The sequence below is a fragment of the Eulemur rufifrons genome, chromosome 6 (assembly GCF_041146395.1).
Source record: "Eulemur rufifrons isolate Redbay chromosome 6, OSU_ERuf_1, whole genome shotgun sequence".
Lineage (NCBI taxonomy): Eukaryota > Metazoa > Chordata > Mammalia > Primates > Lemuridae > Eulemur > Eulemur rufifrons.
This window is the reverse complement of record NC_090988.1, coordinates 45,696,400-45,711,621: the sequence shown is the minus strand read 5'-3', so window position 1 is coordinate 45,711,621 and position 15,222 is coordinate 45,696,400. Positions and strand designations below refer to the sequence as shown.

General features: G+C 39.6%; 1 protein-coding gene across 1 annotated transcript in view; it reads right to left on the bottom strand.

Moving 5' to 3' along the window:
• Positions 1 to 3,338, bottom strand: part of PRCP (prolylcarboxypeptidase) — a 61,910-nt gene extending 58,572 nt beyond the window's left edge. The window contains exon 1 of the mRNA XM_069469154.1: positions 3,151 to 3,338. Within this exon, the coding sequence (XP_069325255.1) occupies positions 3,151 to 3,318 (168 nt within the window). The 5' untranslated portion in view covers positions 3,319 to 3,338. The remainder of the gene's footprint in view (positions 1 to 3,150) is intronic.
• Between the last annotated feature and the right edge of the window lie 11,884 nt (positions 3,339 to 15,222).

The window sequence follows — 15,222 nt, the reverse complement described above, 5'->3', positions numbered from 1 at the left end:
CACTCAGTAAAATGTGACTCTGGACTCCCATTCTACCCTGAGGGACTCCGGCAGGAGGTGAAAGGTAACGGTAATAAGCAGTACAACACTAACCACAAAAGGAGTCCTTTAGGACACTGGGATCACACAGGTTCCCAGAGCCTTAATGTGCCCAATCGATATACTATCCTTTTTCTGATTCAGTTGTTTCATGTAAAAGAAATTACGTATTCCTACTAAATCAACAATATTTGAAGACTCTGAAGAAGGAAGAAAAATAATTGGTAAAGAATGAATGTAAAATAACAAAAATTAAAAATGATTTATGTCAATTAAATGATATTAGTCTTTGCTTTGTTTAGGTTCCCTTTGGACAGCCATGCATTCACTCCCTCAACAACTACATTTTGTACTTTATACTTTTTTATAGTATAGTAGTAATTGTATAGGATGAAAAAAGACTAAATGTCCCTAAAGAAGTCAAAGTTTCACGGAAGAAGTGGTATTTCCGCTGGAACAGAAGTATAAATTTAACTAGTAGAGAGGAGAAATGGTATTCTAGAGAGAATTTCTGACACAGTAAACTTCACTTGAATTTGTGTTCTAGGTTGCTAAAAGTGTAAGTGTGTGGGAGTGGGGAGGATATAAAAGCTGGCAAGACCAATTGGGGTTATATGGTAAGGAACAGTGGATTCCATGACAAGGAATTTGGCCTTTATCCTGCAAGGAATCAGAATTATGAAGGATTTCTAAGCAGGGGAGGGACAAGGCCAAAGCCTAAGCCTTTTTACAGAGACCACTCCATAAAACCATATCCGCTATGTGCATATAATTACAACTGGGACCAGCTTGGTCATGTGGACAGATATAACCACTGATAAAGAAATCATTATGAAGTTTGATAAAATTAAACCTTGAATAAAAACTGAGCCTTATAGTTTTAGCAAGTTTATTATTAAAAGACATAAAATTATATGTCTAACTAAAAACATTAAGGTTGAATTTACACACAGTTAGCCCCAACTATGAAAAACTATGGTCCAGTAATTGGCAACTCCTATGATTAAGTAATAAGTATATATGTGAAAATTTTTCTCAAAAAAATTAGATCAAACTAATTGGAGTTGATGTAATGAAATTATTATGGTAATAAATACATATGTGCAATCTGTGTCCTAAAATATAAACTAATTATAAACCAGTGGGTAAAAGGTGGCTGAGTAAAGCCAAACAGATTTTGCAAATCACCGAAAAATGGAAAAAGAAACAGCCTTAAATTATATTTCTAAAGAGCAAAGTGGCCAAAAAAAGAATCTACAACAAAATAATATAAAACAGGAACTAACAGATCATTCATTCCCTTCCATCCTTTCATTCCCCTCTTTTCTGCTGATAATTTCTCTTTTTCATCATTCCCAATGGGATTTTAGAGATCTTCTATTCCCATAGATTCCCCTCAATTTTATTTTAGCAACAGAACTCTGAGAATAGTTATATCTAATACCCCAGTATATAAAACAGATAAAAGCAGAGAGCTCCAGTTGAAACAGGTCAGGGAGAGAGAGGCTACTGAACCAATTTTAACTAATTTGGCCTCCATTTCAGCCTACATGTACCTTCTCTGAGATAGCTCCCCAAAGTCTTTAATTTTTCTCAGTAAAGTATAAAACACAATGGTCATTGTCCCATCCTCTCAATTTACAAATGAGGAGACTATGCCCTAGAGAGTTAATTTAAAGGAGTTACCTAAGAAAAACACTTCTATTTCCTGGCATCTCTGCTAAAACTAAAATGCTTTCTCTTCCTCATAGATTCAAATTTCTAGGTTAAAAATTGTTTCTTATAAGTTATTTCACAAGTTCATGACATCTCTCTATCCCAAATTCCTATTCAAGATTCACACAGGTCTGTAACCACACAATAAGTGCCTGAGGCCAGATACTCTGCTAGGGACATGTCATCTGCTCTCTTTTAACCATCACCACAGCCCCAGGAGATCAAGAAACTAAGTTCAGAGAGGTACTGTTACCTGTCCAAAGTCACAGAGATAGCAAAGTGGAATCCTGTTCTGACTCCCTAAAGCCAAGATTCAGACTCTTGCACTGGTTTCTAATCCCAACCTTTTCCAAATCTTTGCCTATCCTTATACAGGTTTCCAGAAATGCAGAACTATAAGAGTTCCTTGTCATTTCACGTAGGATGTACTTTTCCATCCAGACCTGTGGGGAAGGTCCCACGCTGCAGCCAAGCACAAAAGCATCAAGCCTGTTTTAAATCTCTAAACTCAAGTTACACACCATAAAGAGGCTAACCCTCACTTTCATCCCAAATTTTGACATACTCCTTTACAAGTATAGGCTACATGTGTTCAGTCTTATGGGGAACAGGGTCTGTCAAAAATTCTTTTTTTTAGCTTAATATTTTCTAAATTTATTTGTACATAAATTTAAAAAAACATTTTACACGTATTAGTGTTCTCTGGAGTAGAAACAAACTTTGGAATATAATGCATTAGCTTTTTCACCAGAGTTATTTCCAGTTTTAAAGGACAGTTTTTAAGGGACAATTATTAGACATTGTTACTCTTGTCCTGCAGTATCCACCTGGGAAAGACATGGACAGAGAAGGAACTTCCAGATCAGCTAGACGAGAAGTGGAAGGAGAAGTAGAAGTGTCAAAAATTTTTAATAACAGGGCTACAAAATCAACTGTGAGCTGATCCTAAGATGACACGCTGGCTTTTAGGCTGGATAAATATCCGGCATCATTTAACAGGTAAAGATATGAAAATTTGTATTTAGGGGCTGCTTTGGGGCAAAAGATGACTGTCACCACATACTAGGGGCCAGAGTTGCATTCAATAATTTGAATTTGGGGGAAAGTCAAGGGATTTGATCCTCTGGGAGCAGGGAGAGTTGAAGTGACTGATTACAAAAGAATCTGAATCAAGAGTATGGAGCCAGGACTAACATCAAATTATTGGTAATGAGAAGAGAAACTTGAAACGGAACTGGGACTTGGGGCTACCCTCTGGGAAGTGTGAGCCAAAGACCAAAGAGGTCCTAGGCATTTGGGGGCCTGAGTTTTGGCGTGGGTTCTGCTGCCCAGACTCCGCGGGGCGGAGGTCCCGGCGGTTGGGCCCGGGACCCCTAAGCCCCCTTCCCCCCTTACCTTCTGTTGGAAGTAGAGAACCGAGTAGTTCTTGGCTACAGCTGGGCGGGATGTAGAACTAGTTGGCAAATGCAGACTGCCGAGGGTCTTTAAGGCCGGTCGGAGGGTTATGGTGGCCCCAGGCGCTAGGAATGCCAGGAGCAGGAACAAGAGGACTCGGCGGCCCATGGCTCAGGCTGGCAGCTGCAGTGCGGGTGGGAAGGCGGTAGGGAGACGGGCACAAAAGCCAACCTTAAGCCCGGCCCAGCCCCCAGCTCCGCCCGCCACTACAGGCTCCTCCCCGTGGAAACGCAAAGCCAGCCTGCTCCTCAACGACGCCGCCCAAACCCCAGCCATACTGCCCCCATCCCCGAGGGCACTGCCTCCACTCCACTTCCCTCTCGTGCCATCCGCTCCTTAGAGCTCATCTTCATTGAGCTCACACCCCAAGTCTGCCCTTATCATGCCAGGGCCGCCTTCTACCTCATTGCGGTATCCCATCCCTATCTGTAAGCTTCCCCCCAAGCCCATCTCTTCTCTGAGTCGCCCTGTCTCCCTATCTTCATCATCACCGTCAAAACCGACCCTGGCCACCTCAATTCCAAGGCGACATCTGCTCCGCAAATCTCACATAATGGTAATAAAAATCGCTACCACGACGATTTATTGACGGTTCACTACATGCCAGTATATCACGAGGCATGATGGCACACACATCATCTCATTTAACTCAATCATGATAGCAATCTTGTGCCTCCTGTATGATTGTTATTCTCAATTACCGATGAGGAAACTGAGGCTCGGAGACTTGCGGGGACTTGCACTGAGTCACTCAGATAACAGGAAGTGCAACACGACTTCGCAGACTGTTCTGTCCGGCTGCAAAGGCTACACTCCTTGCACCCTGACTCCAGTATGCCAGCCCAACCACCCCTATGGTGCTATGCTCTGAATTACCAAACCTCCGTGTCGCCTGCACAACTCCTCCCTTACAGAGGTTGCCGGGAGCTCACAGATCGCCCCCGAATCCCGCCCGTTCCCAGCCTCTTCTTCTAGGTTACGCCCCTTTCCTCTCCTGGCACCTAGCAACCCACTTCAAGCCCCGCCCCCCTCCTGCCCAGGACCGCCTGCGGCGGTCCTCGTCTCCGCTCTGCCCGGGGTCCTGCCACTCCCTGCCCCGCCACGGCAGCGCCCTCTCCTGCCTTCACGGCTCCGCCAACCCTGACGACCCCGCTTCCCCTCCCAGTGACGCCGCCAGAACCCAGTCAGAGGGATGCTCCGGCCCGCTCCCACGCCTTCCCTCCATCCCTACGCCCAAGTGGCTCAGAGCCGCCCCCAAACCAGCTTTACAGACTGTACTACTGCTCCACTAGTCGAAGAAGAAAATCTCCCAAACCCTGCCTCTGCCCCCAGTTTCACAAACAGGGCTGTTGCCAAATGCCGCCAGGATTTCGTGGCTCGTCTCCACCGTGTGCGGTGCCTTCCTCTGATTGGCCCCGAGGAGCCACGGCCAAAACGTCACCTCCGGCGGAAGGGGACGCGGGAGATTCGATTGGAGAGTTGTTGGCGAGCTGCTGAGTCTGGCGCGTCTGCGTCACTGAGCGTCACCTAAGCTGGCTCCAGGTCCGCCCCAGGTGAGGAGTTGGGTAAAGAGGTTCTCGGGGTGCTCAAGGGCTGGAGACTCCTAACGAGGTCGTTAACTTCATTATGAATGAGACTCAGAGCCCTGCACTTTTTCCTGTTTTTCAGGTCTCGTTCTTCTCTATATAACGGCGGCCTTGAGGGTGGAGTGAAAGGTCAGTCATTTTATTTTAGACTCAGTGCTGTTGCAATCACTTGCATGTTTATTGAAAACTTACTGTGCCATTCAGCTAGACACGGAGTGAGCTTCTAAATTCAGAAATACAGAGAGGAAAAGGCGCCACTGTCGCTTTTATGATATGATATGCAAATACATATTCAGCAGGCTACTGTGCTGAAAAGGGTCTTTTCCAAAATGCTTTTTTGGCCCAGAGGGAAGTTGCTTAACTGAGCTATGTACTCAAACCAGAAACTTGAAAGTTTTTAGATTCCTTCCTCACGTCTCACATGTCCAGGCAATCATACCACCCTTGTGAATATCTCAAATCCGTTCATGTCTCTCTACTTTCACTGATAATACTTCGATTCAACCCTATGACTGCTACAGGGCTGTGACAGTGGCCTCCCACTTGGTTCTCCTGCTTTCAGTCTTGCTACCTTCCAATCCAGTCTCCACATTGCCAGGCTCATAAAGTTTAAATATGATGAGACACTCCTCATTTAAAACCTTTCAGTCGCTCCTGTTTGCCCTGAGGGTTTAAATCCAAACTCTTTAGCTTGGCTTACAGGTTCCTTCTAGTCTGGGCTTTGCCTGCCTTTTGAGCTCCAGTGGTTTTCCACCGCCCTAGGCATACAGAATATCTTTTGAGTTCTGCAAATGCACCATCCTTTTTCTCACCTCCAGACCTCTTCTAACCTTGTCCCTGACCTTGCTAATTCTTACTTATTCCTTAGGTCTCAGTTTGCAAAGCCTTTTAAGTCAGGAAGCCTTTCCTGGCCCTGCAAGACTGGATCACAGAGCACCCAGTAATTATTTATTCTGCAGATAGTTTTAAAGTGCCTCCTTCCTTCCTCTGTGCCAAGAACTGCTAGGTACTGGAATACAATGGTAAAGTAGATTCTTATTCTAATGAAACTTACCTTTTACCTATGGACTTAAGGAGAAAAACAGGAGAACTACATGAGTTAAATTGGTCTAGGAAGGCCTTTCTATGGAGTTGATAATTAAATTGAAGCCTACAAGATGAAACTGATTCAGCCATACAAGAGAGGAAAGGAAGAACCTTCTAAACAGAGTAAATAGGATCTGCAAAGGGCCTGATGTAGGAAACAGTTTGCCATCTTAATGTCCAAGAACCTAAGAAAAGACCAGTGTTGCTGGAACATATTTAGAAAGGACAGTTCTATAAGATGAGTCTGGAGAGATGGGCAGAGATCACATAGTTAGGAGGCTGATGCAGCAATATAAGCAGGAGATGATGGTGGTTTGGATTAAGATAATGGCAGAATATATGGGAGAAAAGTGGATGAGGTTTCTAGAAATGGAAAGAGATTCAAGCTCTTACTGATTGGTGTGATATGGGACGTGAGGGAAAGGGAGAAATGAACGATGACTCCTAGGTATCTGACGTGAGTTGCTGGTTAGAGAGTAGTACCATTTACTGAGACGGAGAAAACTGTAGGGAAAGAGGTTTCAGAGGAAACTAAGAATTCAGGGTTTTTACCTATTAAACTTTGACATGGTTATGAGACATCCAAATACAGTTGGCTCTCAGGTAAGCAGTTGAGATACGGAAGTCTAGAGCTTGCATATATTGTTTATATCCCTTCATTGATAGTTATACATCATCTGTCTTAGCCAGTAGATTATAAATTCCTTGAATATAGAGCCTGTTTTTTTTCCATCTCTAACCTTCTCCATCTATCTCTGTCCCGTTCTCCATCCCTATCACAAATGCCCCATAAATGATAACGTCAGTGGACAAACTATGTTGTATTCACTAAGATTTTCCAGGTTAATGTTTTCAAAGTATTTTTTTACCAACATTTCTCCTTTCACTGGAGGTTTGTCTCTTTGTTTTTTGTTTATTTAATTTTCAGTCCCCTGCCTGCCTCTCTCTTTCCTTTCTAGAATTTTCATTTTAATGTCAGTAAACTGTTTTTTTAGGAATTTGTTATGACTGCATTTAGAAAAATTAGACAAAACATGTGCCCTTGGAGGAGACCATTAGAGAGTATTAAGGAAACAATTCAAAATAAACACCCTTCCCATAGGCCCTCTTGGCCTATAAAATATGAAATAGGAAGTCTGAGAGCAACAAGGTGACAAAGATTTTCTAGCAAGGTAAGAACAGTTTGGGGAGAAATTAAGAAAGAGAGAAGAGCTAGTCATACCTCCTTTTCCTTATGTCATTAGAACTGGGGACTAGCTTTTTGGGGGGGCACTATTTTTTAAAGGGGTAATTTCATCCTTTGGGCAGAGTCTTAAAACAAATACAAATAGTTTCTTAAATGTGAAGCTTAAGCAAAGTGTAATGGTCTAGAAAGACTGGTGATCTACTCATCAGAAGGCATGAGTTGCAGACCTCATTCTACTTGCTTCTTGACCTTTAATTAGTTATTTAATTTCTCTGAATGGATCAGATAATGATTTAAAAGCACTTTGCAAACTGTAAAGCAGGCAAATGAACCCAACTGGCTTATAAACTTTAAGATAGGATCCACATCATACATGTCTCTATATTCTCTTCATCCCCATCCACATGTGCCAATTCACATTAAATACTTCATTGGATTTTTTTCTCTCACATCTTACATTTAATAAGAATTATTCCAGATTTTCTAATCTAATCCAATCATTATAGATTTTTTAAATCTGACCCAAAGGAGAAAAAAAGTGTGTTGGTATGTATACATGTATGGGCATGGGTTTTCATAGATTATCAAGGTGCCTTCTAAGAACTTGGTTATGAGGGAGTTAAAACTGGAAGGTCAACAAATAATGGATTAGAGCAAAGAATTTCAAAATAATCTAAAAGAGGCTGAAATGTTTTCAGGCCTTGGGATTTAACTATAACCATGTTAATCGCAAGTGTTATTCACCATCATAGAGTCTCAGTGACTAGGCCAGTGGTTTTTAAGTGTGGACAACTTACATGGCCATTACCTGGGAACTTGTGAGAAATGCACATTCTTAGGCCTTCATCCCAGACTTACTGAATGAATCAAAAGCTGAAGTTGGAGCCCAGCAATCTGTTTTATCAAGCCCTGTGAGTGATTTTGATATATGCTAAAGTTTGAGAAGAATTTGGCTAGCGTGAAAATCAATGAGTTTATATGTTTGGTCCCATTGACAAAAACCATCTCCAGAGTGAAAAGGATTAGTGTGATTCCATTAAAGAGTTGATTCATCAAATGGCTCTTCAATCAACTTTCTGTTTATAATTTGAGTATAACATATAGTTATGCACCCCCCCCCCAAAATGGCTTCTGATATGTCCCTTCCTTGTGATGGGTGTCATGTAAATTAGTAAAGCATCTTTGGATTATGGTTTAACTCCCCAAATGGCTTGACTAGATGGAGAGAAAGCAGGTGTTCTGGAGTATTCAATGGTAAATTAAATAGACACTATAATATGTCTACCTGGACCCCATAGTTTATCACAACCTTTATTCCTGGACATTGACCTAGGCAATCTCTGTGCTTCCAAAACATAGGCCAACTGAGGCCCTAATTAGTTCCCGTCAACCTGCCCCCACTTACAATTTTCTCTCTGTTTTCACCTCACTCTTCTTTTTTCTACTTTTATATATCAGAGATTTAGAAGAACCAAAGTTTTCTTTGTATGTTATTGCTAAGTTCCCTACTCAGTTTTTTTTTTTTTTTTTTTTTTTTTTGAGAGACGGGGTCTCACTCTGTCACCCAGGCTGGAGTGCAGTAGTGTGAGCATAGCTCACTGCAGGCTTGACTTACTGGGCTTAAGAAATCTTCCCACCTCAGCCTCTGGAGTAGCTAGGACTACAGGCATGCACTACCACCCCTAGCTAATTTTTTTTTTTTTTTTTTTTTTTTTTTTTTTTAGAGATGGGGTCTCACTGTGTTGTCCAGGCTGGTCTCAAACTCCTGGCCTCAAGAGATCGTCCTGCCTTGGCATCCCAAAGTGCTGGGATTACACAAGCGAGCCACCTCAACTGGCCTCTACCCAGTATTTTTATTATATTCATTGATTTTTCTAATTATAAAAGTGATACATTTAGAAAATATTTTAAATATGAAGGAAATAAATATTTTAAATATAAAGGAAATAAAAATCATTATTAATACCACCCTCTGAGAGAAAATACTTTTAAAAATAAGATTATATATATTCCTAACTGTCCTCTCTCCCCATCTCCCAAGCAAAAACTAGATCAGTCCCCTCGTTATATTTGCTCATGGTATTATGTACATTTCATTTATAGAATTTATCAGAATTGCAGTCAATTTTTTGTGTGATTATTTAATGTCTGTCTTTTGCTCTAGGTAGGGACTTTGTCTATTACTTATATTATCCTCAACACCTGGCATTTAGCAGCTGCAATAAATAACTAACTGATACACTTAGCTCATTAAAATGAAGTACGATTTGCTGACTGTGATGGAGCTGAATGAAATGTAATGCTATATCATCCTTCCCAATAAAATTGAGAAGAAAGATAAATTGCAAGAAATACCACATGTGAAATTGTTCCCAAGTCTATCATGTTTTCGTAATTTTAGTATTTAACTCATTCCTGGTACTTCATTCAATTATCCATCAAACATGCATTCACCATACTGCAAGTCAAGCAGTAGAGGAAGATAGAGATATTAATAAAACAAACTAGGTGACAAGTATCATGAAGAAAATACTCTAAAAACCACAAAGGGCATAACTTAGTGACTGTCTGAAAGGGTCTTATTGTGTTATTGTCCACCAGATAATAAATGAGAAATCTTTCTGCCATTTCCTGGGGTTCCCTATTTTTACAAATAGTAAAAATACTATATTGACCCCTCTAATTTACTTCTCAAATTTGCTGGTAAGGTATACTTTTTTTAAATATAGTTATAGACATAAAGTGTTCTTAGACATATTTGATCCACTAGAGGGCAGTAAACCCTTAAATAAAGACAGTTTAACCAACCTTTTTTTAAAAATAGGCAATTAGTGCCAGCACACTTAATTTAGAAATGAATCCCAAAATTTCCTGCTTATTTAAGTTTGTCATGCATTGATGACTTGTCTGCCCAATTGGAAAGTAAACTTTTTAGGACAGAAAGTGTCTTATTTTTAATTGTTTAAACCCAAAATATTTAGCATAGTGCCCTAGTCATGTTACAGGTTTAATCCACTTCCTAAAGTTTGAATTTGACAACAATTGTGTAAGGAATATGATTTGATGAATGTCCATATAGTTGTGGTACAATATAAAATTGTATTTTATAGCCCTAAAGAAGATAGTCTTTGCTCACAATATGAGCACAATTAAGCAAAAAAATTAGAAGTGAGGGTAAAATATAAATAATGGTTAAAATAAGTATTAAACAAGGTACTTTCTATGAAACTACTCTGTGTACTCCGTATATAAATATAAGAGTATTTTATGATTTTGTAAAATTGTGTTTTATATTTCATGCTATATGGTAAAACTGTGGCTTTGGAAGAGGAAAACTGAAAATCATGAAGAAGGTTAATAGCTGAAGGTCAGATTGACAATTTTTGATCTTGGCACTGGAGATACAAAGAAATGGTCCTTCTAAGATCCTACTCTGGTTCTGGAAAAAGACATTAAACAGATATATTTAATATAATGTGGTAAATGGTAAATGAAAAATTAGGGTCACTTAAGCTAGAAAAGCTTCATGGAGAAGACAACCCCTGGGAAGGATCTTAAAGAAAAATGAGCATTAGCCAGGAGATTGAAAGAGCATTTTAGAGAGAAGAATGGAAAAAAAGCAAAGTCACAGAAATGTGAACCATATTATGGATGTGAGGAAGCAAGGAACACAACTCAGAGTACTGTTTGGTGTTTAGCATAAATTACTAGCACATAAAGAGCAAGGGAGAAAGTCAAGAGATTAGGCATTAGGGAGAATAAAACCAGACAGAAAATCGGACAGAATGAACAAAAGGTAAGACTATAGGAGTACAATAGTATAAGGTGTAGGAAAAGGAAGAAAAACCGTCCTCTTTTTGTTAATAAAGACTTTCAGCGGGGCTTTAAATGAAAAGGAAGAAATCCTGGCATCATGGCATATGCCTATTATAAAAATTTTCTTAAATTGCAATAGTATGCTTACAGTTTTTCATTCATTCAGTGAATATTTATTGTGAACTTACAGTGTGCTGAGCACCGTTGTAAGCACTGGGGATACAGCAGAGAACAGGATAGACCAGGTCCCTGTCTTCATGAAACTTTCAGACTGGTGTGGGGTAGAACAAATAGTAAGTAAGCAAATGCACATATTAGGATGACTACAGAGGATGATTAATACGGTGAAGGATAAAACAGGTGATGCCATAGAAACTAAGAGGAAAAAGGTGTCTACTTGAGATAAAGTAGGACTTTCTAAGGAGATAACAAAGTTAAAGATTGAAGGATAAGAAAGAGCCAGCAACACCTAAGGAAAGAATATTCTGGGCAAAGAAAACAGTAAGAACAAAAACCCAGGAAGGGAAATTGTTTGGTGTGTTTGAGGAGCTGAAAAAAGGCCAGCATGGCTTGAAGTGCGAGGATAAAGGGGAAGAGTGATATAAAATGAGGTCAGGGACATGGGCAAGGTCTAGATGACCCAGGGCCTCACAAACCATTGTAAAGAACTGAAGCTTCATTCTAATTTTTTTAATTTTTTTTTTATTTTTATTTTATTTATTTATTTTTTGAGACAGAGTCTCGCTCTATTGCCCAGGCTAGAGTGAGTGCCGTGGCACAGCCCAGCTCACAGCAACCTCAAACTCCTGGGCTTAAGGCATACGCCACCATGCCCGGCTAATTTTTTCTATATGTATTTTTAGTTGTCCATATAATTTCTTTCTATTTTTAGTAGAGACGGGGTCTCGCTCTTGCTCAGGCTGGTCTCGAACTCTTGAGTTCAAGTGATCCACTCTCCTAGGCCTCCCAAAGTGCTAGGATTACAGGCGTGAGCCACCGTGCCCGGCTTGAAGCTTCATTCTAAATAGCAAGATTTTAAGCAGCTAAGAGATGGCATTTTCAGGAGGGAGCTTTGCCCTGTTTTATCTCCCGTGGCTCACAGGTAGGTTTAGCACTCTGTTACATCCCACCCCAAACTGGATTTTATAGATGTGGAGGGAAGATGCCTTTGTTCACATGCATTCCATCATTTGTTGTGTTAAATAAAAGTTATAGGAGGCCATTGTTTTGGACTAAGCTCCTGCACTAGGCCCCAACAGACCAGACTGAAAACCAGAACAGTCACTGATACTAAAGTTCCATGTCAACAAACCAAAACTAAGTTGTTACCTGATCTTCCTAGAAATCAGGAGAAAGAAATAGCCAGATTTTCCAAAGTTCCCTCTGCCTTTAATCCTTAAAACAGAAAATTACTTGATATTAACCAGTTATTTCTCTATTGTTCTGTTTCCCTGTTCCCACCTAACAAGGAAAGTAACTTTGAAATGACCAATTTGCTTTTTGTTCTTTGTTCTTTGTTTCTGCTTTCTTCAGCCCTTCTGTGTCTATGAAACCAACCTTCTCTGCTTGGCACACTGGAACTTATTCTATTTTATGGAATGAAGTGTTGCCCAATTCTAGAATTGTAAATAAACCCAATTAAGATGTTTAAATTGCTGTAATTTTGCCTTTTGACAGTTGCTTTGGCAAGGAATTTAAGGTTTTAGCAAATATTAATAACAGTTTTCTGTGACCCTTCTTTCTGCCTTTCTCTTCTATGTCATCTACTCTACCTCTTTCAAGCTCCACTTCTAATTTTCTTGCTCTTTCCATTGTTTCTGCAGTGACTTTCTCCACTGAAGTCTGCAACCTCTCAAAGTCATCCGTGAGGGTTGAAATCAACTTTTTCCATACACCTGTTAATGTTGATATTTTGACCTCCCCCTATGAATCATAAATGTTCTTAATGGCATCTAGAATGGTGAAGCTTTTTCAGAAGGTTCTCGATTTACTTTGCCCAGATCCATCACAGAAATCATTGTATATTGCAGCTACTGTCTTATGAAATGTATTTCTTAAATAATAATACGTAAAAGTTGAAATTACTCCTTGATCTATGGGCTGCAGAATGAGTTTTGTGTTAACAGGCTTGAAAACAACATTCCTCTCCTTATGTATCTCCATCAGAGTTCTTGGGTGACCAGGTGCTTTGTCAATAAGCAGTAATGTGTTGAAAGGAATCTTTTTTCCTGAGCAGTAGGTCTCAACAGTGGGCTTAAGAGATTCAGTAAACTGTGCTAAAAACAGATGTGCTATCATTCAAGCTTTGTTGTTCCTTTTATAGAGTATAGGCAGAGTAGATCTAGCTTAATCTTAAGCACTCTAGGATTTTTGGAATGGTAAATGAGCATTGGCTTCAACTTAAGTCACCAGCTGCATTAGCCCCTAACAAGAGAGTCAGCCTGTCCTTGAAGCCTTGAAGCCAGGCATTGACTTTTCCTCTCTGGCTATGAAAGTCCTAGATGACATCTCTTTTCAGTATAAGACTGTTTTCATCTACATTGAAAATCTGTTGTTTCGTGTAGCCACCTTCATCAATTATCTTAGCTAGATCTTCTGGATAACTAGCTGAAGCTTTTCCATCAGCACTTGCTGCTTCATTGTGCACTTTTGTGCTGTGGAGGTGGCTTCTTTCCTTAAACCTGATGAACCAACCTCTGCTAGTTTCCAACTTTTCTTCTGCAGCTTCCTCACTTCTATCAGCCTTCACAGAATAAAAGGGAATTAGGACCTTACTCTGGACTGATTAGGCTTTGGCTTAAGGGAATTCTGTGGCTGCTTTGATCTTTTATGCAGACCACTAAAACTGTCTCCATCTCATCAATAAGGCTGCTTTGTTTTCTTCTCACTCATATGTTTACTGGAGTAGCATTTTTAGTTTCCTTCAAGGACTTTTCCTTTGCATTTACAACTTGGCTAACTGTTTGACATGAGAGCTTTCCACCTATCTCAGCTTTCAATATGCCTTCCTCACTATTTTGACTTGAACACTTAGCAGCCATTGTAGGGTTATTAACCGGCTTAATTTCAATATTGTTGTGTCTCAGGGAGCAGCCGGTTGGTGGAGCAGTCAGAACATACGCAACATTTATTGATTAAGTTTGCTGTCTTATATGGGTGCAGTTCTTGGCACCCCAAAACATTTATAATGGTAACATCAAAGATCACTGATCACAGATCACCATAACAGATATAATAATAATTAAAAAGTTCTAAATATTGAGAAAATTAACCTAAATGTGGCACAGATACACGAAGTGAGCACATGCTGTTGGAAAAATGCCTGTGATAGACTTGCTTGACACAGTGTTACCACAAACCTTCAATTTGTAAAAATGCAATTATCTGTGAAGCACAATAAAGCGAAGAATAATAAAATGAAGTATGCCCACATTTTATTGTTTTACTTCTCCGATATGATTTATACAAGGATCTTAAAACACTTAGCTTTCCTTTGACCATGGAACATTTTTTTGTTTCTACTTACAAAACCCAAACTCTTTTTTTTCTCTTCAAGCTGTAGAAAATGTACACTCTGGAATCTAATTAAGTGACTTTTCAGCTAAAAAGAACCATTTCCCACTAATTTAGTTTCTTTTAAAAATTCACGTATGTTCACCTACAGGTTGAATATTCCTTATTTGAAATGCTTGGGACCAGAAGTGTTTGAGATTTCAATTTTTTTTGGATTTTGAAATATTTGCATGTACATAATGAAATATCTTGGGAATGAGACCCAAGTCTAAATACAAAATTTATTTAGGTTTCTTATACACATAGCCTGAAGGTAATTTATACAATATTTTTTAATAATTTTGTGCATGAAACAAAGTTTGTGCTAAGTACTTCTGTATGGAATTTTCTACTTGTGACATCATGTTGGCACTCAAAAAGTTTCGGGTTTTGGAGCTTTTCAAATTTTGGATTTTTGGGTTAGGCATGCTCAACCTGTAATTTCCTTCCTATAAATGGTAGACACAAGTTCTGTATCTTTTTGTAAAGATGTGAAAAAAGCTAACATCTTCCTGAATCACTAGGATGGAGAAACAACATACAGGTACATGTGCTTGAGCCACTCTGTCTTAAATCTTATTTTCTTTCTGTTAATACCTTTAAGCAGAAAAAGAAAATTTTCCAATACATTGACACTACCTTCACTTTGAAAGTGAAACAAAAGACATTTATTGGCTTTGCAGTGGAGGTTAAGTGGTTTTCTTAAGAAATGAGTGTGTGTATACAAGGAACAATTTGCTGTTCTTCCCAATGGCTATTTTATTTTGCAGGCCACAGTGTGAACGC